This window comes from Lithobates pipiens, unplaced genomic scaffold (genome assembly GCF_037356315.1).
Source record: "Lithobates pipiens isolate NorthernLeopardFrog02 unplaced genomic scaffold, aLitPip1_a1.2 Scaffold_13, whole genome shotgun sequence".
NCBI classification, from domain to species: Eukaryota; Metazoa; Chordata; class Amphibia; order Anura; family Ranidae; genus Lithobates; species Lithobates pipiens.
Window position 1 is genome coordinate 319200181 of NW_027507718.1, and position 22609 is coordinate 319222789.

The following is a 22609-nucleotide window of genomic DNA, read 5'->3' on the forward strand; positions in this document are numbered from 1 at the left end:
AGGGATGGGGCATGGTAGGGGGTTGGGTGGGCCAACTGGTGGCGGGTAACCCTTGAGGCCTGGCTAGTAGCTCAGGACTTGCAATTTTGAGCCCTGCTTTAGGTATTTCTTACAGTTTCATTCAACAAAAATATATAACGTTCTATTAATAAATAAATAAATACATAACCACATTCGTCTGCCTGGAGTTTAGCTGTTTTGGGGGCTATACGTCCATATCCTGCATTTCACTGCTCATTTCACTAAAAAAAGCCCCGTTGTTATTGCTGCATTAATAAGATCATTTCCTTTATGGAAAATGTGTTAGCCTTTCACAGACATGTATATGTGAATTCAGGATCGATGGGATCAATGCACTATTTTATGCCACAATTTTTGTCATTGCAAGACATCACCATATATAAATAGCAACACTCAATACATCACAATAATATGTTTTATTGACCACTGACCAAACTTATGCCTGCTAAGACATTCATAATCTTGAAAGAAAATAAAAAATAGTGTTTATGTACAGGCACATGTTATAGTAACATTTCCTTTGTGTCAATCAAGTACGGCAGCTCCTGTTGTAGAAAGAGAGTTAAAATACATTGGGGGGGGGGGGGGGGGGGGACATATTTTAAGTGGGAGCACTTAGTGAAATGTAAAACTTATTAGTTTGCATGTCTTCACCATCTGGTCAACTCATTTAAGGATTACCACATGTATCAGATAGCATGCTTTGCATTGCAAATCTGCCACTTTCCTTGTTGCCCTGTAATTATGCTGCTGATAACAAAATGAGACCTCTTTGGTCATACGTTCAGCTTCATGTATTGATTTAGAAGATTCATGTGTATTTGTAAATGAACCTAATATCTATGCCTGCACAACCATTTAAATATTACCTTATTAAGCTTTAGATAAGGATTTACACTGGATTTTACTTTATAATCCAGTTACTAAAATAGACTTGATGCAGGATTATAGCTCTAACCTTTAAAGCGGTATTAAACCCAAAACTAAAAATTTAATATAGTGTAGCTTACCCATCATTAGATGTGGTGGCTGCTATAGTTTTTATTTTTAGGCTTTTTTCTTTCCGTTTTCACCTGGCCATCAACACACCTCCCTTATTAGCGTGCCCCTGCTCTGGATGAAGGAGCACAGGGGGCACTTTTGGACAGCAGCATTGTCAGTCTTGGGGGAGCTGTACAAGCAGATTTATATATACACTAACAAAAGAAAGCCAAACTCCAGCAAATACGTTATAAGCAGTTACAGCAAAAAGTTTTTTCCCCCACTTTGGATAGATCTTTTACATAAATTGATTATTGTAAGCACCCCTGAAAATAGAAAAAAGAAAGCCTAAAGAAGAAAACAAATGCAGCCATCATATCTAAGAAATGATAAGCTGCGATATACTAAATGTTTGCTTTTGGGTTTATTACCACTTTAACTTTTAGGATTGTGTTGCTAGCTGAGAGTAGTAATTAATAATTATTATATAGAACCATAAACCTGTGATGTTGCGCAAATTATAAAAGATGGTATTTAATACAGACACTACAGTAAAAAACAAGATTTATACAGCAGTGAATTTCCCTTTTAGCAGCATACACTTTTCTCTGTACCTGTATATTATAGTACAGTAAAACCTTGGCTTGCGAGCATAATTTGTTCCGGAAACATGCTTGTAATTAGGTAGGGATGAGCTTGATTTTCAGGTCGAACACCTGACCTGCATGCTTTGGACAATCACAGCATGCTCTGCTAAGAGAGCCATACATATATATATATATATATATATATATATATATATATATATATATATACTCTGGATCCAGTGTAGCCTGTATCTACAGTGAATTCTATGGTGTACTGTCTCTACTACTTTTCTGGTGGTGTACACAATACAGTATCTAGCACAGTGTAGTGTGGTGTTGCAAGACAAAATATACATCATGTCCGGAAGGCCACCAAGAAGAGGCAGGCGCGTCTACAGTCAAAAGTGCTGGTTGTGGACATGGTGCATTCTCTACAGGTGGCCATGTGGCATTATTGTCCTTTTTTTCTGCTGCTGGCTTCAGTCCTCAGTGCTAGAGTCTGATCGGTTCAAGAAACCATCGCCAGCATCTGCATTACATGGTGCAGGAATATCTAGGGGCAAGAGCAGACTTGCAATTGAGCTACTGTCCTGTCCTGCATCCAGCATTCTTTCTGAGCGTACATTAAGTGCTGCTGGGTTTGTAACAGATCATAGCGTGTGCCTGTCTACAGACTCCATTGATGGCCTCACATTCATAAAAATAAATTGGTCTTGGATCAGCAGCTATCAAGCACCTGATGCTGATGTAACTGTTTGAATTTTCTATGGATGTGGGATCCCTTGAAGACTGCCTATGCTGAGTGACTATCCTATTCCTCCTCAATCTTGATTATTTTAGCTTCCAAAAATATTTTTGGTTTAGGGCACCACCACCACCTAAGGCCCAGTTTGTCTACCCCTGTTTAATTGGGGCATGTAATTAAAATTTTTGATCTAATATTTCACAGCAGGGCCCATCCCTGCACCCAACAAGAGTAACTGTGAGGGCTTACAGTGTTCTGGTACCAACAACACCTAAGGCCCAATTTTCTGCAGAGTATATAGGCCAGGTTGTATAGTATATATACTGCTGTACAAAGTATATAGTGCCTGGGGGCCCCCACAACAATATTTTTTTTTTTTTTAATTATTATTTTACTGTGGCATTGTTCTAAACACGGGAAAACTGCGCCATTTTACAGGCATACTATAAACACCCCCCAGGCACAATATTTAAAGGAATATTTCATTTTCATTGTTTCACTTTAAGAATTAACCACTTCAATTTTATTATTATTATTATACATGATTTATATAGCACCAACAGTTTATGCGCTTTACAATGTATGGGGGGGGGGGGGCAACACAATTACAGTAAAGTTCGATACAAAAGGTACAGGAGGGCCCTGCCCATAGAGCTTGCATTCTAAAGGGAGGGGGTGGTGATACAAAATGTAATAGCTGCAGAGAATAATTTGATGTGGGGGTGGCAATACCGGGCATTTATACACCTTCCTGTCCAGACCAATTTTAAGCTTTCAGTGCTGTCGTACTTTGAATGACAATTGCGCGGACATACTGTACAGCACTGTACCCAAACTACATTTTTATAATTTTCCCACAAATAGAGCTTTCTTTTGGTGGTATTTGATCACCTCTGGGATTTTTATGTCCTGCTAAACAAATAAAATTGACCAAAAATTTTGAAAAAATGTTTTGTTTCTGTTACAAAACTTTGTAAATAAGTAAGTTTTCTCCTTCACTGACTGGCACTGATGGGGCTGCACTGACGAGCACTGATGGGCACCAAATGAGGTGGCACTAATAATGTGGCACTGGTCTTAGGCACTGATATGCGGCACTGGTGGGGCACTGATGGGACACTGATAGGTGGCACTGATATGCGGCACTCATGGTACACATAGGTGGCACTGATGGGCACTGAAAGGCAGCACGGATGGGCACTGATAGGCGGCATGGATGGGCACTGATAGGCGGCATGGGTGGGCATGGATGGACACTAATAGATGGTACTGATGAATGCCAAACAGTGACAAACAATAATGGCCTGCCAATCAGTGATGCCCATTGTGGGCACTGAGTGGCATCTATTGTTGGCACTGATTGGTATCCATTATGGGCACTGATTGGCATCCCCAGTGGTCTAGGGTGGCATACCTGGTGGTGACTAGTAGTGTTATCCCTGGTGGTCCTGGTGACGTCCCTGGTAGTCCAGTGTGGGCATCCTCATGGGACTGCGCTGATAATCAATCAGTACAGACCCTCCCGTCAGAGGAGCAGACGATCGCCTCTCCTCTACTTGCATCTGACAGATGGGAATGAGGAAAAGCCGATCAACAGCTTTTCCATCAGAGACTCTTTACCTAGATCGGAGTTGCAGTGTGTCAGAATGACACACTGCAACAATGATCGCCGCAATGCACGCCCCCGGGGGCGCACATACGCTTGCTATCCTGGCGACGTCAGGATGTCAAAATCACTTTGCTGCCATCATTTTGCTATATGGCAAGCGGCAAGTGGTTAATAAAATCACTGCTCCTGAAAAAATGTCAGTTTTTAAAACTTTTTTTATGCATTGATACATGTCCCCTGGGGCAGGACCCATTTTTTTTTAAATTAGCACTTTTGATTTTTCACAGTCGTGTCCCATAGACTGTAACGGTGTTCACATGTTCAAACAAATTCTTTGCCTGTTTGCAATTTCTGGTGCGAACCAAACCAGGGGGGGGGGGGGGTGTAGGGTGTTTGGGTCATCCCTCCTTGTAATCCAAAGCAAGTTTCCCCTTAAGAAAGAAATATTGGATGATTCATTCCAGAACCATTTGTTCATAATTCCTTCAGTTTATAGTCCATATAAAAAGTTTATAGCAATGGTTGTGTAACCATAAATGGCAGCAGAAGGGGATTAGAAGCAAAATCCAGCAGGAGCTACAGAGTATAAAAAAAGAGGAGAGGTGCCTCTAAGTGTAGCAATATATTACATTTAATGAAGGTAGAACATTTATCAACTCACATGGTTGATCATTAACCTCTTGCCGACCAACCACGGTCATGGCTGTGCAAACCTCCGTAGATGTACGTCAGCTGCTTTAAGAACTATAGGGGACACTGGTGGTTCTGATGTCCGTCGGTGACCTATGATCGCTCCTCAGAGAGCCAGAATGGGGGTTTGTCAATGTAAACAGACAGATCCCAGTTCTGTCAGGGAAGTAGAGAGAGATCTGCTGTTCCTAGTGATCAGGAACAGAGATCTCTCTCTACTCCCAGTCAATCCACTCGCCCCACAATTAGAAACACCTCCCTAGGGAACACTTAACCCCTTGATCGCCCCCTAGTGTTAACCTCTTCCCTACCATCAGCATTTATACAGTAATCAGTGACTATTTTTAGCTCTGATCGCTGTATTAATGTCAATGGTTTCAAAAAAGTGTCAAAAGTGTCCAATCTGTGCGCCGCAATGTTGCAGCCCCGCTAAAAAACGCTAATCACCAGCATTACTAGTAAAAAAAAGAAAAAATAATAAAAATGCCATAAATGTATCCCCTATTTTGTAGACGCTATAACTCTTGCACAAACCAATCAATATATGCTTATTGTGATTTTTTTTTACCAAAAATATATAAAAGAATACATATTCTAAAGCCTAAACTTTTTGTTTTTTTGGGGATATTTATTATAGCAAAAAGTTAAAAACATTGTTTTTTTTTTCTAAATTGTCAGTCTTTTTTGTTTATAATAAAAAAGTTAAAATAAAAAACGCAGAAGTGATCAAATACAACCAAAAGAACGCTCTATTTGTAGGAAAAAAAGTACATCAATTTTGTTTGGTTACAGTGTTGCACGACTGCGCAATTGTCAGTTAAAGCGCCGCAGTGCCGTATCACAAAAAATGGCCTGGTCAGGAAGTGGGTAAATCCTTCCCAGGCCTGAAGTGGTTAAAAGAGGCGCATCTAAGTATTGAGGCATCCAGGGTAAAGCTGTCCACATAGACCATCCTCCGCACCTCCGTCTCTCACTGCTGTCAGACTGCAATTGTGACTGGGAAGACTACCATGCAGTAGAGCAATCTGAAAGCGAGGCTTGAACCGCTCATGGAGCACAGCGTGGAAGGGATGACATTGATGGCAGTGGGATGGACAGTCTGCATGTACAGCTTTACTCCGGATACTTAGATGTGCCTGTTTTAATCATCAACCATGTGAGTTGCTAAATGTTGTTCCTTCATTAAACGTAACCATATTGCTACACTTGGAGGCACCTTTCTTCTCTTTTATACTCAGTTGTGACATGATGCTATTTGTATATCAAGGCATCTCTTGGTTATCAACTCAAAATTTATTTAAAAACATTGCTTGACTTGCAAAACACTCTCAGACCAAGTTACTCTCAATCCAAGGTTTTACTGCATAAATAAAAAGTCATGCTCTTACAAGTTTATAAGCTCCAGCAAAAAGGAGCAGAAAAAAGTGGTATGGGGAATTTGTATATGATATGTCATTTTATGGCTAGACTCTCACCAGATACTACAGAAGCCAGGAATGAGATGGAAGAGAATATTTCAAATCATGTTATTTACTTATCTGAAGCATGAAGTACAAGGACATTTAAGGGCATAGCTCCCAACTGTTCCTACTTTTGAGGGACTGTCCGTGATTTGGAGCAATGTTCCTCTGTCCCTCTTTCCCTCTCATTTGTCTCTCATTTTGGTCTGATCTATATAGTTGTATATAAAATGCACTTTTTGTCTTTCAAAAAGTGTTTCCCAGCGCTAAACCTTTCATCCAAATTCTAAATGGCTGCATTTGTAAATTTTAAAAGACAATATAAAGCAATAGTAGTGATAAAAAAAAGCCCTGATTGCACGTCTACAAGTCGTCCAAAACACGGCAGCAAGACTAGTCACTGGAAAAAAAAACTGGGAATCCATCTCCCTGGCCCTAAGGACCCTTCATTGGCTAACCGTTAAGGATCGGATCACTTTCAAGACCCTCTGCCTCACCCACAAATGCACACAAGGAAACGCTCCTCAATACCTATGTGAGAAAATAAATCACTACACACCCATCCGCAGACTTGGATCAACTAGTCAAAACCTCCTCATCATTCCTACATCCCGATTCAAATCCAAGGGAGAACGAAGATTCGCAGTCCAAGGATCTCGGCTATGGAACGTTCTACCCACTGACATCCGCATGGAAGAAAACCATCGGGCCTTCAGTAAAAAACTCAAGACCCACCTCTTCTAACAAGCAGGAAGCACAGGATGGATCAAAGCGCCTCGAGGCAATTCAGTTTGCAGTTACAGCGCTATACAAGTCTTTCATTCATTCTTTCATTCATTCATTCAATTAACCTTTTTTTGGTTAATTCTCCTTTAAGGGGGTGTGACAGGGGGCGTGCCCTATGCCTACCTATGTTTGCTAGTAGGTGTCCCTCATTCCCATCTCAAAATGATGGGCAGTATGTTTAAAGGTTTTTGGAATGCTGAGTGGTAAGATGTGGGAGTTCCAATTAGGGGAAGAGACACAGAAGGACCTCTCTTTTTGACTATGGGCAACCATTACAACATTGCTATTATTAAAAATTAGACACGTGCACACTAAAATATTTTGTTTCAGAATTTAGTTTTTGTCCGAAGTATACATTTATTTAGTTACTCCTGAAATTAGTTTTTATTTATTTAATTTAGTTAAAAAATGCATTCATCAGAAAATCCAAAATAATTAAGGCCGAATCTGTCATTGAAGGCTTATGGTGTCAAATGTTCTAAGAAGATTCAATGGAACAGCTAAACAGTATGACGCTGCAATCGTACATTTCCGGTCAAATGTTCCGCCTACAAGCTATAGTAGAATTCTAATGTTGTATGAAACTAGTAATAATTATATTTATTAAATATTATCACTAGTCAACCAACATTAGAATTCTTCTATAGCCTATGGGCAGAGCATTTGACCATAAATGTCCACTCGTGGCGACTGCTTCGTCGAATCCTCATGTTGAATCTTTTCTCTCTATGTCTCTATGTCGAAAAATCTCGGACTAATAGAGTTAGGTTAGGCACATTCGACCTTTTTTGCTATTATCTCTATAATGTTCATTTTTTTCTCTTTATGTCAAATCTTCGTGTTGAATCTTTTCTCTCTATGTAGAATACTCCTGGACTAATAGAGCTAAGGTTAGGCACATTCGACCACAGGTTAGATGGACACAGATCGCTATTGTCAGAATCTCCTATCTATATTGAACTGTTGCAACGAAAACTAAAATAAAGCATTTGTTTACGTCAAATCTTTCGGTTTACGGATTCTTCACGTTCAGTATCGTTTGTTAAAACGATAACGAAAATCCCCGAAATTCAGACGAAAATGCATTCGGATGAAAATGAATGCACATGTCTATTAAAAATAGATCATTCTTTAGCAGCAGATATAGTAGATAGAAAGGTAATGTTATTAAAGTGATTGTAAACCCTGTTTAACCACTTTTACCTACAGGTAAGCCTATAGTAAGGCTTACTTGTAGGTACTGGAAATATCTCCTAAACCTGTACAGTTTAGGAGATATTTACTATATACGCGTGCATGATCGGCACATGCAAACTATAGAAAGGGCACAACCGTGCCATTTCTAAAGGGTTTGTGCCATGTCTGGCGGCTCCTGTGCGCATGTGTGGGAGTGACGGCACGCGACTCCGGAGAGTCCATGGTCCTGGAAGGAAGAGGGGTGAAAATGAACACTTCCACATAGCGGGGACAGCGGTGACATCTGGAGCTTCCTTTGCAGGTAAATGCAACATAATGGGCTAGTATGAGATGCTTAATAGCCTTTTATGCTTTTACTTTGCAGGGGAAAGAGAGAAAGTAAAAGCCATGAGGGTTTACTTGCTCTTTAACATAGAATTACAAACGGACTTGGGTAGCAATTAGAAATATAATGTGAATGTTATTTCATTAGTGCTTTCTTGGCCATTGTATGCCACTCCAAGTCAATAAAACACAATAGTAAATGATTAACATAATTATGTGGTCTGGAAATCTCCCCGTCTCTGTGTTGTTGAAGCTAAACATAGGATCACACAGGCTATAATTCATGTGAAGATAAAGGCAGTTCTGCTGGACAGAGTGAGTAAATATGAAAAACTCTGGAGTCATTGGGTGTCACCTTATCTACAACCCAACTTCGATGAGTCAGAGCTACTCCCTTTACTGCTGTATACTATGTAGTGATATGTACCTGTTCCTTTTTCTCGTTAATTGCCAATAAAACATTTAAACAAGTAAATCATTTTGTGGCAAAAAAAAAAAAAAAGAAGAAAAAAACATGCAGTAACATGTTAGGAAGTATTTTAGGTTAATTATGGAATATCGTATACAGTTATAAAGTTGTTAACAACCTTATTATGCTCAAAGTACATTATTTAAAACACAGCAAAATGTTGATATTATATGAACCTACAGTAGCCAACTGGACCAGAGATCAATTTTTTTAGTAAGGTGAAGACAAAGAAGGATTTCTGACTACTTACTGTAAATTATCGCTTTCTGATGTTTTTTTCCACTAAGATCATTCAAAGAAAGTTTGGTGTATGGAGTTTGTTACTCATGCATGAACTTTCCCTCTGAAAACTAGACATGTGCAGTACGAAAAAAAAATAGTTTTGTTCCTTTTTGATTTATTGTTTACATAAATTTGTTTAGTTAAATTTGTTTAATGCATTTTCGGATTTTTTTTTCTCTATAAGTCAATTCAAATTTTCAAAATTCAAATAGTTTTCAAATCAATTTTGAATAGTTTTTTTTTAATTCAAATCGTTTATAAATTTGAGTTTTTGAATTCGAATAGTTTTCAAATTCGAAAAGTTTTCGAATTCAAGTGCTTTTCGATTTTGTTTTCCAATTTCCAAAGAGAATAAAATAGAATAGAAAATAAAGGAATAGAACAGAGACAATAGAATAGAATAGAAAAGACTATAATGGAAAATAAAAGAATAGACTAAAGCAGAACAAAAATAGAAAATAAAAGAACAGAATAGAATACAATATAAACAAATAGAATAAAATAGAATAAAAAAAAGAATAGAAGAAAATAGAAAGAATATAACCGTCTTCTGAAATGTGAATAGAAAAGAATAGAATACAAAAGAATAGAATAAAAAAAACAATAGCATAGAATGGAATAGAAACAATATAACCATTTCCCAAAATCCAAATACAATCAATTAGAATTAAATAGAAAAGGATAGATTAGACTAGAATAGAAAATAATAGAATAGTATAGAAAAAAATAACAGGATAGACTAGAATAGAAAGAATATAACCGTCTTCCTTTTCTAAACTATTATTTTCTATTCTATTCAAATTCAAATTGATTCGATTTGAATTTTGGGAAATGGCTATATTATTTCTATTCTATTCTTTTCTATTCTATTTTAATTTTTTTTTCTATTTGTTTATTCTATGCTTTTCTATTCTATTATTTTATTTTCTATTATATTATTTTCTATTCTATTCTATCTCATATTCTATTATTTTCCTATTCAAATATATTCCATTCAAAATTCAAATTTCAGAAGATGGTTATATTCTTTCTAATCTATTCTGTTTTTTTCCTCATACTATTCTGTTATTTTCAATTCTATTCTAATCTATTCTTTTCTATTCTATTCAAATTTATTCTATTTGAGTATTTTTTTTTAAATTATATTCTTTTCTATTCTATTATAGCCTAGTATATTCTTTTTTTCTAGTCTATTAAATTCTTATGTATTTGAATTCAAATGTATGTATTATTTATTCTTCTTTCAGAAGATGGTTATATTCTATTTTATTATATGATGTTTTATTCTATTATATGCTATTCTATTCTTTTTTTCTATTTTATTTTGTTCTGTTTTACTCTATCATATTCTATTCTTTTATTTTCTGATATATTATTTTCTATTATATTCTATGTTTTATATTCTGTTCCTTTATTTTCTATTCTGTTTTATTCTCAGTGGAAATTGGAAAACAAATCAAAAACTATTCGTGCTCAAACTCTTTTTCAAATTAAAATGTGAAAACTATTTGAATTTGAAAACTATTCTAATTTAAAATGTATTCAAAATTGATTTGAAGACTATTTGAATTGATTCAAATTCAAATTTTATCCAATTTTTTTTTCCTATTTCAGATTCATTTAAATTCTGTACTATTGGCATTCGGAAATCCGGATACATCAGAATTTCCGAAAATGAAAAATTTGTCAGAATTTCAATTTGGAATGAAACGAACTGCACATGTCTACAGAAAACATGAATTCCCTGTCTTTATTACTTTCCAGGTTAGAACAAATATTCAAATTACAAATTCTTGACACTTTTTTTTTATTCTGCATGCTGTTCTCAGTGCCCAAAAGTATTAACAACAATGACAGCCCCCCCTTCAGCTCTCCTAGGCTCTCCCGTCCAACCAGGAAGCCTGAAAAACCAGCCGACATGCCCGCAGCTGGCTAAAGACCCGAATGAAGCCGAAACCTGGAAGCAATGTCATGATATCACTTCCAGTTTACTCGGCTGCCAGTGGCGCAGATTAAAAAAAAATAGTATTCCAAAATGCAGATTTTGGCATTTCAAATACTTGTAAGTGCAAAGGAGGGATTTGGGGTCTTATAGATCCCAGATCTCTCCATAAAGAGTACCTGTCACTGACTATTAGACACCTTTCACACTGAGTTGGTTTTCAGGCATTTTAGCGATAGAAATAGCGCCTGAAAACTGCCTCCCGTTCATTTCAGTGTGACTTTTCACACTTGGGCGGTGCGCTTGCGGGATGTTAAGAAAAGTCCTGCAAGGAGCATCTTTGGGGCATTTTGAGATCACTGTCCTTCTCTCTACTCTATAAGTCATTTTTGAGCAAAAATTATGGATTTTAACTTGTAAGCAACAAATGGCAGAAATGCTTAGGCATTAAAGTGGAAGTAAACCCATGGATTTAAACAGTTAAAAAAAAAAGGCATGCCGGGAATGCTAACTGCACATTGGCTGTGCTCTCAGCCAAACTATCAAACCATCCAATGGCTGGTATCATAACGAATCACATGTGCAGCACCATAGCAGTTGAAGATTAAACAGAGGCAAAGATGGCAGCTTCCTTGGCTGAAAACGATAGGGGAGTTTACTTCCACTTTAATGCTTAGGCATTAAAGGGTTTTACACCAAGCCATCCCTATATGTAATATATAAGTAATTCCGATATACAACATAACCTCTAAAGTTTGGTTTCAGTTGATTTCTAGAAGCTTTCTGGCAGCTCTTTGTTTACATTAGAGGGCTTGCATCCATCCAAGATTCTGGTGCCATAGAAAGTAAGAGTGAAAGAAATTGAAAGTTCGATGCCTCTGTTGTGAATTTTGAAGATTTATTGCCTATAGCTACAGAGGTAAATGAGGACTTACTTAAAATGCTTCAAATTCTTACTAAGAAAATGTAAATGTTTTATTATCAATGGTATGGTCACATGATTTCTTTAATCCCTCTGATATTTCTTTATAATGCAAAAATGATATTGTACCATACCTGAAAATCTTCTGAACCATTTTGGCTTGTTATCCCAGACAACAAAGAGGTAGTAAGCTGGCACTCCTGTCAGAGTAATTGCAAATCCAATCCCAGTGTTTATAGGGTCTGAATATAATGACAGAGCAACCATTAACATGGAGGTGAAGGAAAACAATGCTGGAATAAAAATGGGAACCTGAAATAAAGAACAATGAAGTAAATAAAAACATCATATCACCAAATGGTATTGTAGTAAATAGGAAAGGCAAGATTACAGTAGCTATTTTTATTTTTTAAGAGGCTTTAAATGCCCATTATTTTTTTCTTAGGCCGGGTCCACATACAGTATGTGCAGCCATGGTTTTCAGCCCGGTCCAGTGCGTTTCTGTTCACTGGTTCAGGTGTGATTCAGGTATAAATTTTGGCCTGAATTCGCACCTGAACTGGACCTAAAAATGCACAGGGCCCTTTTGGAAACGGCCCTGTACATGTGTGAAGCTGCTCACATTCACTGTGAATTGGATGTGGCTAAAACCCAGAGGCGGCTCTCTAATTAGGTGGAGGCCTAAGGCCTCGCACTCCCAGGGGCCTTGCGGTCACCTGATTTGCCTCTGATCAGTACTAATGTTGGCACCGGCGGCTCCACCTCCCCCTTCCCCCCGCTGCCAGGACTCCATGGCCCAGGGGCGGACTGACCGATTGAGCACTGCCAATAATGGAGCATCCCGGTCTGGTGGCAGCAGGTCCAGGGAGTGAGACGGCAAAGACCTATAGGTGCCAGTACCCGACTCCAGGTGCAATCTCAGCAATGCTTGCGGGTAACCATAGGGGTATCTGGGCTGCTCCTTCAGAACGCACCGCTCACCTGTGACCTGACCGTCAATTCAGTTCAGCAGTCAGGGACAGAAACTATCCAGCAGTGCAGCCGAATGACTGTGAAGGGGAAGGAGCTTCAGTGGATCCGATCTTCTGATGCTGCCTGGCCGTCCGGAGAGAAAGTGAGTGCCTGGCCATGCAGCCCTCCTGTGCTTCTGGATAGGAGGAGCATATAGAAGAATTGATCTTTCCATATTCCCCCTGCAGCCACTAAATGTTTGCAGGAGGGGGAGGAGAAACTAGCATTCACCGGCTGCAGGAGGAATAGGGAAAGATCAATTCTTCTATATGCGGCGGCTCCGCCACTCCTCCTATCCAGCTTTTTTGCTGCCCCCTGGCTCTACCCCTATGATCTTCTCCAGCCCAACCCCTGTGATCTCCACTCCACCCCATGCTCTCGATTCCCCCCGTGCTCCCTTGCTTAACCCCCATGATCTTCTCTGGCCCCCCTGTGCTCTCCACCCCACCCCATGCTCTCAGTCTCCCCATCTTCTCTCCGCCCCGCAGTGCTCTCATACCCCCATCTGATTACTGTCCCCCATGCTCTCCACCTCACTTTGCTTTCCAGCTCCCCACACAGTGCTCTTCAGCTCCCTCAGTGCTTTCTGCCCTCCATGTGCTCCCTGGCTACCCTTCCTAGTGCTCTCCAGTTCCCCCCATGTGCTACCTGGGTCCACCCCCATGATCTCCTCCGGCCACCCTGTGCTCTCCACCCCACCATGCTCTTGGTCCCCCATGTCCTACCCATGACCTATGATCTTTTCTGGCCCCCCTCTGCTCTCTGGTTCCCTCCCCAGTGCTCTCCAGCACCCATGCTCTCAGTCTCTCCCTAAACAGTGCTCTTCAGCTCCCCCAGTGCTTTCTGCCCCCCATGTGTTCCATGGCTCCCCTACCTAGTGCTTTCCACTCCACCCCACAGTGCTCTCTGCCCACCCCCCCATGTGCTCTCTGGCTTCCCCCTATGCTCTCCACCCCACCGTGCTCTCCACCACACCATGCTCTACAGCTCCCCCTCACAGTGCTCTTCAGCTCCCTCTGTGCTCTCTGCCCCCCATATGCTCCCCGCCGCCCCATGCTCTCTTGTGCTCCTTGGCTCCTCTCCCTAGTGCTCTCCACCCCACCGTGCTCCCCAGCCCCTGTGCCCCCCATCCCTATTCTCTTTGCCCCCAGTGCTCTCTGGCTCCCCCAGTATTCTCTGCCCCCCCCACACCAGTGCTCTCTGCCCCACCAGTGCTCTCCATCTCCCCCCTAATCTCTGCCCCCATGCTCTACACCCCCTCAGTGCTCTCAGCCTGCCTGCTCTCTTCCCCCCAGTGCTCTCCACCTCACTCCCATGCTATCCGTCACTCCTGTGCTCTTTCCCGGCCCCCCACACCTCTGCAAGGTTCCAGTCTCCTTTCCCCCCGCTGGGTGCTGCAGGGGATCTGTCAGGATGGAGAATAGGGAGGGGATCAGTCTCATGGACTGCTCAGTCTAAAATGCCTGGGCCCCTTTTTTTTGTCTGAGTCCAGGCCTGGTGGGGAAGGTGAGCAGCATCAGCAGCAAGGACCAATAGCCCTGGAGGGAGAAGAGCTCTGAAGACCTCAAAGGAGCGGAGGACAGGCTGATTGGGCCCAGAAAACAAAGATGGCAGAAAGTGCTGTCGGCCAGGGACCACTCAATCTCAGAGCAAACAGATCCTCTGGAAGGAGAACACTGTCCCCACCCGGAACAATAATGGACCCTGCTTGCTGCTGGTCATCATGAACATCCTGCTGGCATGGAAGGTACTGTAACAAGCATCATACAAACCTTCCCAGACAGGAACTGCAGAGTGGGACATGGGGCACAGGAGGAGCTGCAGACAGGGACAGGGCTAGGTTTCTCTCTATCACCCCTCTCTCTTTCTCACCTCCCCCTCTCTCGCTCACCCCTTCTGGCATTGGCTGCATATGTCTTATGGATGAGGAGGGTACTCTGGAAGTGGTGCTTATCACCTGTGTGTTAGATCCATGCATCTTTCTGTAGACATTTTTCTTGCTTGAATTATTTTTCACATTATGGGTGTGAGTGGGGCATCATGTCTAAGTTTTGCCTAAGGCCCCACAAAGCCTAGAGCTGCCTCTGCTAAAACCACATCCAATTTACACATATGTGAACATGGCCTTATGGTTAGTGATTCTTTGTGGATGTGTGTACATATACTGACCCCTGGTGATTGGTTTGATCAGACCACTTGATGAGAGAGAGAGACCTGGATGGATATGATGTAACATGCGTTTATTGCTGTTCTATATCTAGACAGCATATCCTTGTGGTGAGTGTGCATTTTTACTGTATGGTGAAGGATTATCAGGGTAGGTGCTGTTTGTTTTTATGGTGAAGGTGCAAGCAGAACAATTGTATTATATATTGTGTCACTGGAAACTGAGGAGATACAATATGTTCACATATTATATTATGACACTTTAGTAGAAAGAGTGACTTTATTCATATGGACATTGTTTACATTTCATTTTGTATATCTTTATTTTATTTTTCTAAACATTCTAATGCAGCAGGGCTTTATAGAACCTTCCTGCACAAAACAAACACCCCATCTGCTCATCTGAGTCACTTAGATATAACCGGAAGAAAACGTCTTTTTTTTGGACAGAGTGGAGAGGGGTTAGAGCACTTGTCAGTTTTTATTGCTGTCTGTGCCACCATTAACCACTTCCCAACCGGCGCACGCCGATGTATGTCAGCAGAATGGTACGGGCAGGCATATTGGTGTAAAGGTAAGTCCAGTTTTAAATGCTGCCCTGCCATCGTGAGTGCCTCACCGCTCGCATGCCGGTCGGGACCCCCATGAGTCCGGTCGCGGGTCCCGCGGACTCGATCGCTGCGGGCATACCCGCGATCGTCTCATGGGGCGGCTGAACGAAGAGGTGCATCTTCCCGTTCTGCCTAGCAACAAGTGATGCTGATCTCTGCTCCATGTGATTGGAGCAGAGATCAGTGTTCACTAAAACAAAGCCCAGCCCCCCACAGTTAGTAACACACCCCTAGGAACACTTAACCCCTACACTGGCACCCACTGGTTAACCCCTTCACTGCCAGCGTCATTTATACAGGAATCACTGCATTTGTATAGCAGTGATTGCTGTATAAATGACAATGGTCCCAAAAATGTGTCTTAAATGTCCGATGTGTCCACCATAATGTCACAGTCACAATAAAAATCGCTGATCGCCGCCATTACTAGTAAAAAAAAATATTAATAAAAATGCCATAAAACTATCCCCTATTTTGTAAAGGCTATAACTTTTGCGCAAACCAATCAATAATCGCTTATTGTGATTTTTTTTTACCAAAAAATATGTAGACGAATACGTATCGGCCTAAACTGAGGAAAAAAAATGTTTTTTTTATATATTTTTGGAGGATATTTATTAAAAAAAGTAAAAAATAATAATGTTTTTTTCAAAATTGTTGCTCTATTTTTGTTTATAGCGCAAAAAAAAAACCGCAGAGGTGATCAAATACCACCAAAATAAAGCTCTATTTGTGGGAAAGAAAGGACGTCAATTTTGCTTGGGAGCCATGTCGCACGACCGCGCAATTGTCAGTTAAAGCGAGGCAGTGCCGAATCGCAAAAAGGGGCCTGGTCATTGGCCTGCAAAATGGTCCGGTCTGAAAGTGGTTAAGGAGATTCACCCTCTTTATTTTTCCAGATTATCATTGCCATTGAAAGTGGAAGTAAAAGAAAATCCCAAATTTTGGGCTGCCCCAAAGTAATATAGGGGGAATGAAGCACTGAGAATTGGTCAGCTGACATATAAAAGGCCTGTAGACAATTGAGACTATTTAGTGAAGTAAAATGTGGACCTGGGAAGTGGGGATGGAGGATTTATCCCACCTAAAGCTCTACAAAGCCTCCAGGTGCCAAGGTCTACACCAGAACCTATTATTACCTGAGAAAGCAAGTTTCCTCCATAACAATCACAAATCTTGGAGTCCCTTACCATATGTTGGTGAGAAATCTAGATAACACATTCTGTATACACTGTTCCCAAACCTGCCAGCCAGTATCTTGTGAAATATAATATAATATATATATATATATATATATATATATATATATATATATATATATATATATATATATATATATATATTATAATGTTACTCATTACCCAGTAATTTAACATATACTGTATACATGAACGCACCTCATGTACATATACCATGCTTTAATGATTTAATGAAATAGCCCTTTTGTTTTACACAGTTCTTCCATCAGACATATTAATAAATGAGTTGTGGCTTAAAGCTGGACTTCCGCTTTTGATATACTTTACATTTGGCTTGGCCCAAATGAACTATGTCCCTCATAAACATGTGAGGCCATTGGATGTGCAGTATAAACTGTATGTAGCTGAGGCTACATACAGCACTGTGTTCCGATGAGAGTCAAGACCTTCTTGTCTCATACCCGGAACACAATAGAGTCTATCTGATTGGTGATCAGCCATTCAGAGAAAGTGATGTATTCCTGCAATGAATAAAAAGCTTCCTTTGATTCCCTGAGCCAGAGATTGTGACATCATCAGCCTACCTCTCTGATTCAGTCAATCAGTGCAAGCTTTGTATTCATTGGTAGAATATATTGCTTTCTCTGAATGGCTGAACTTGGATCAGATAGAATTTACTGTGTTCCGGGTATATGAAAGGAAGTCTTGGCTCCAACCCAGAACACGGTATGCTGTCTGTTGCCTTAGCTACATACAGTTTATAACGCACATCCAGTGGCCTCACATGTTAGGGAGGGACTGGTCCAAATTAGCTATGTAAAGTATAGCAAAAGCTGGAGTTCAGCTTTAAAAAGACTTTCAAATAACAATATTGTCACATAACATTACATGTGATGATAGATAGATAGATAGATAGATAGATAGATAGATAGATAGATAGATAGATAATCTGCTGAGGTTTTTGAGATTTTTTAAGAAGCAAAATAGTATGGTTAATAAGCATGGATATCCCAAAAATAATGTACAGCAAAACGGGGTTTGAAGGTAAAACTCTATACTATAATTCAAAATATTTCTAGCATAAATAATCATGGTTTCTAGTAAACCAACTTGCCATGCTTTGAAATATTAGCTTAGGGTATCATCATTCAAACACAGGTTTTGAACCACTGACGTACTGTGACAAAAGCTTGGATGAGAATATGCTAATACAGAAGTTTCAACCATCTTGTGCTAGAACATTTATGGCCCGCAAAGGCTGTAAATCATTAAAAAATAAAATATTCATAAATGTGAGCCATTTCTTTGTACTTACAAAGAGCAGAAACATAAAGTTTCTCTGTCTAAATCAGAGCTGTGTAAAATACAAAATACCATGCATGCCAAAACTCAAGCCAAAACAATTCAAGCCATTTTGTAGAAGTTGTTGTCCACTACAGTTGCTTACACATATAAGTTGGTGATACACAATCTCCTTCAATCTCCTGTGACACTGAGAGGTTCAGCATAGCGTATAAAGATTAATGTCAGACAGAGACAGAGGTGAGTCTACCTTGAAAGGGCGATGCATCTCAGGTCGTTTGTATCGCAGATAAATGAGCCCAACAACAACCAGGCCAAGAAAAAAGCTTCGAGCAAAGCTCAGGAAATTCAAAAGGCTGTAGATATCCCCAGTGAAAAGCATTAACATTGTTAGAGGGTGCTGCAAAATAGAAATGTTTTTATATTATGGAATCAGTCTTTAAATTCAGTGAATACAACAGTTACAGGAACATCTACTAAGACATATTTTAGGTGAGATATATATATATATACACATATATATATATATATATATATATATATATATATATATATATATATATATATATATATATATATATATATATATATATATATATATATATATATATATATAATATAAATATATATATATATATATATATATATATATATATATATATATATATATATATATATATATACTTTTTTTTTTTTTTTTCTAAAAGTTTGTTAAAGATGAAATCCATGCAGAATAAAATTACATTAATCAGTACATCTCATAAAACATATTCTTACATCTATAGTTATTCCTCCACTGCCAAAAAGTGACATTTCTGACAGGCATTAGGGCTGATTTACTAAGAATAATGCATTACGCCAATTCATACATTAATTGGTGAGCTGGAAAAGTCATTAACCGAACCGGTGCACTTTGAATCGCAAATAACGATAATAAATATCCGCGTATGTAAACTGCAACTGTCGCTAGGGTAACTGAGGTTTTCTCATTGCTAATAGCACATGCCCAATACAATTGATTCATTTAATCTCATTGGATGTGTTAAGCAATTAGTAGGTGTTCTCAGTTAATTAACCCTTTTGATGGTAAACCTCATTCCTATCACTTCTAATATATCTTTGAAATGTTTTTTTTTTTTTTTTTTTTTTTACCCAAGTCTTTCATTACATTACAAAGAACAGAAAAGTGCTTTTAAACCCAATAAATGTATATCTTCAGATCTTGATCTTTAACCACTTCAATACAGGGCACTCTTATACACCTTCCTGAGCAGACCAATTTTGAGCTTTCAGCGCTGTCGCAATTTGAATGACAATTGCGCGGTCATGCTACACTGTACCCAAACTAAATTTTTATCATTTTGTTCCCACAAATAGAGCTTTCTTTTGGTGGTATTTGATCGCCTCTGGGATTTTTATTTTCTGCTAAACAAATAAAAAAAGACCGAAAATCTTGAAAAAAAAACATGTTTTTTTTTGTTTCAGTTACAAAACTTTGTAAATAAGTAAGTTTTCTCCTTCACTGATGGGCACTGACAGGGCTGCAGTGACAGGCACTGATAAGGCGGCACTGATGGGCACCGATGAGGTGGTACCAATGAAGTGGCACTGATAGGCGGCACTGATAGGTGGCACTGATATGCGACACAGATAGACATGTGGCACAGTGGCACAAATAGGCACTGATAGGTGGCACAGATTTTCATGGATAGGTGGCATGGATTGGCATGGATGGGCGGCATGGATAGTTGGCACGGATGGGCATGGATAGGCGGCACGGATGGGTGGCACGGATCGACATGGATAGGCGGCACGGATGGGCATGGATGGGCACTGATAGGCGGCTAGGATGGGCACTGATAGGCGGCATGGATGGGCACTGATAGGTGGCATTGTAATTTAAAGTTTTGTAGGGATGGATGCCAATCAGTGCCAAACAATAATGCATGCCAATCAGTGATGCCTATTGTGGGCACTGATTGGCATCCATTATGGGCACTGATTGGCATTCATTATGGGCACTGGCTGGCATCCCTGGTGATCTAGGGAGCATACCTGGTGCTGGGCATCTCCTGGTGGTCTGGTGGCGTCCCTGGTGGTCCAGTGTGGGTATCCTCGGGGGGGCTGCGCTGATAATCGATCAGCACAGACCCTCCCTGTCAGAGGAGCAGCCGATCGGCTCTCCTCTACTCACGTCTGACAGACGCGGGTGAGGAAAAGCCGATCACTGGCTCTTCCTATTTACACTGTGATCAGCCGTAATTGGACTCGGCTGATCACGTGGTAAAGAGTCTCTGACGGAGACTCTTTACTGAGATCGTAGTTGCAGGGTGTCAGACTGACACCCCGCAACAACGAACGCCGCGATGCGCGCCCCGCAGGGCACACAGCGGCTTAATATCCTAATCACGTCATATGACGTCCGGTCAGGATATTACAACCACTTTGCCACCGTCATTTTTCTATATGGCGGACGGTAAGTGGTTAAAGGTGACCATACACTGCAATCAGTTACTGTAGATCTTAAAAAAATTTGATTTAGTGCAAGAGCCTGATTGATTTCCTATCATTTGAATTAATTGTTCAAGTGCATCTTCCTATTATCTATTTTGCCTAAATATCGAGTTGGACAGAGATTGGCCAAGAAGATTGCACCACCTTTTTTCAAGACATGCTAGAGTGATCAGGAATCCTCAAACTACGGTTCTCCAGCTGTTGCGGAACTATCTCATCTCATGAGGCATTGTAAAACTCTGACAATCACAGACATGACTAGGCATGATGGGAATTGTAGTTTCTGAACAACTGGAGGGCCATAGTTTGAAGATCCCTGTGCTAGACCATTATTATGCCTCCAGAATGTGGAGAGTGGCATCTACCCAACTTATCTCGGCTGGTGGACACAAGAACCTACATCTATAGATATATATTTGGGCAGCACAATGGTGTAGTGGTTATAACTTTCATCTAGCAGCAAAAAAAGGGTTGCTGGTTCAAATTCCACCCACGACACCATCTGCCTGGAGTTTGCATGTTCTCCCTGTGCCTGCATGGGTTTCCTCCCATATAAACACCACCCCATGTAAAAAACAAAACAAAAACTAATTATCTTAATTTTCAAATAAGGATAATCTCTTCCTCAGAGAACAGTGAGCAGGGCATGGTGGTGGGAAGAAATTAGCAGCAGTACAAGCAACTTCCTGGAGGGGTGTGATGTCATTCTTGAGTGCTGGCCACCGCTTCCGGGAACCAGATATGCGCCACGGGTACATACCTCTGTGCACACAGCAGTTGCGCATTTCACATACACAGCTATCATGCATCTATGTGCAGGAACCCAATTTTTATGGAAATTAATAGTAAAGCAGATGTAGATTTCCAGGACTGGACTAAACATTTTTCTAGTGAAAGGCAATTGGTGTTTTCTATTAAACAAGGTCTATATGGGCCATTGACATGTATCACAGTTGAACTTAGGAATGTGTCTTTGCAAAGTTAAACTAAATGAAATTGTTTATTATTTTTGCTTGGGGATAGAGTGCAGAGAGATTAGAAGTCTTGTCAGTTTTAGGGGGTGTCTGTACCCCTGATAGGGTGAAGACACCTCCCAAGTTTTGCCACTTTCTCCTTCAAATTTATTCACTTCCTGTCACATAGCCAAACAGGAAGTGGGGGTAAAACCCTACCAATGTCTTTCCTTGGGGACACACAGGTCAGTCTAAATAGTTTCCCAATTAGGTAAATTGCACTCTAGCATTTTGCTGTGTACACCCCACATTATTAGGTATATTGGACTTTGGGGTTTATTTACTAAAGACAAATCCACTTTGCAGTACAAGTGCACTTGGAAGTGCAGGTCCTGAAGATCCGAGGGGGACATGCAAGGAAAATTTAAAAAGAAACAGCTTCTACATGATTGGATGATAAAATCACCAGTGCTTCCCCTCAGATTTACTTGCATTGGAGAGTGGATTTGCCTTTAATAAACCCCAAAATATCTAATAATTTGGGGTGTGCACAACAAAGTGCTAGAGTGCAATTTGCCTAATGGGGACACTAGTTGGATCGCCTGTGTGTCCCCAAGGAAAGACATTGGTAGGGTTTTACCCTCACTTCCTGTTTGGCTATGTGACAGGAAGTGAAGCCAATTTTCAGAAAAGGGACACAAAGCCCAACCTAAAAATACAAGCAGGGCTTCTAACACTCACTTGGTTTCCCTCAAATGTCCACAATTAGAATAGAATTGTCTTGAGCTAGATTTTAGCCCAGTGCTCTAAATAAGTGCTTCTCAACCCTATCATCAAG

General features: G+C 40.2%; 1 protein-coding gene across 1 annotated transcript in view; it reads right to left on the reverse strand.

Annotated features, from left to right (window-relative positions):
• Positions 1–22609, reverse strand: part of SLC7A11 (solute carrier family 7 member 11) — a 430028-nt gene that overhangs the window by 51678 nt on the left and 355741 nt on the right. Inside the window, exons 10-11 of the mRNA XM_077476913.1 lie at positions 18555–18704; positions 12150–12327 (exon numbers count right to left, since the gene is read on the reverse strand). Of these exons, the coding sequence (XP_077333039.1) occupies positions 12150–12327; positions 18555–18704 (328 nt within the window). The remainder of the gene's footprint in view (positions 1–12149; positions 12328–18554; positions 18705–22609) is intronic.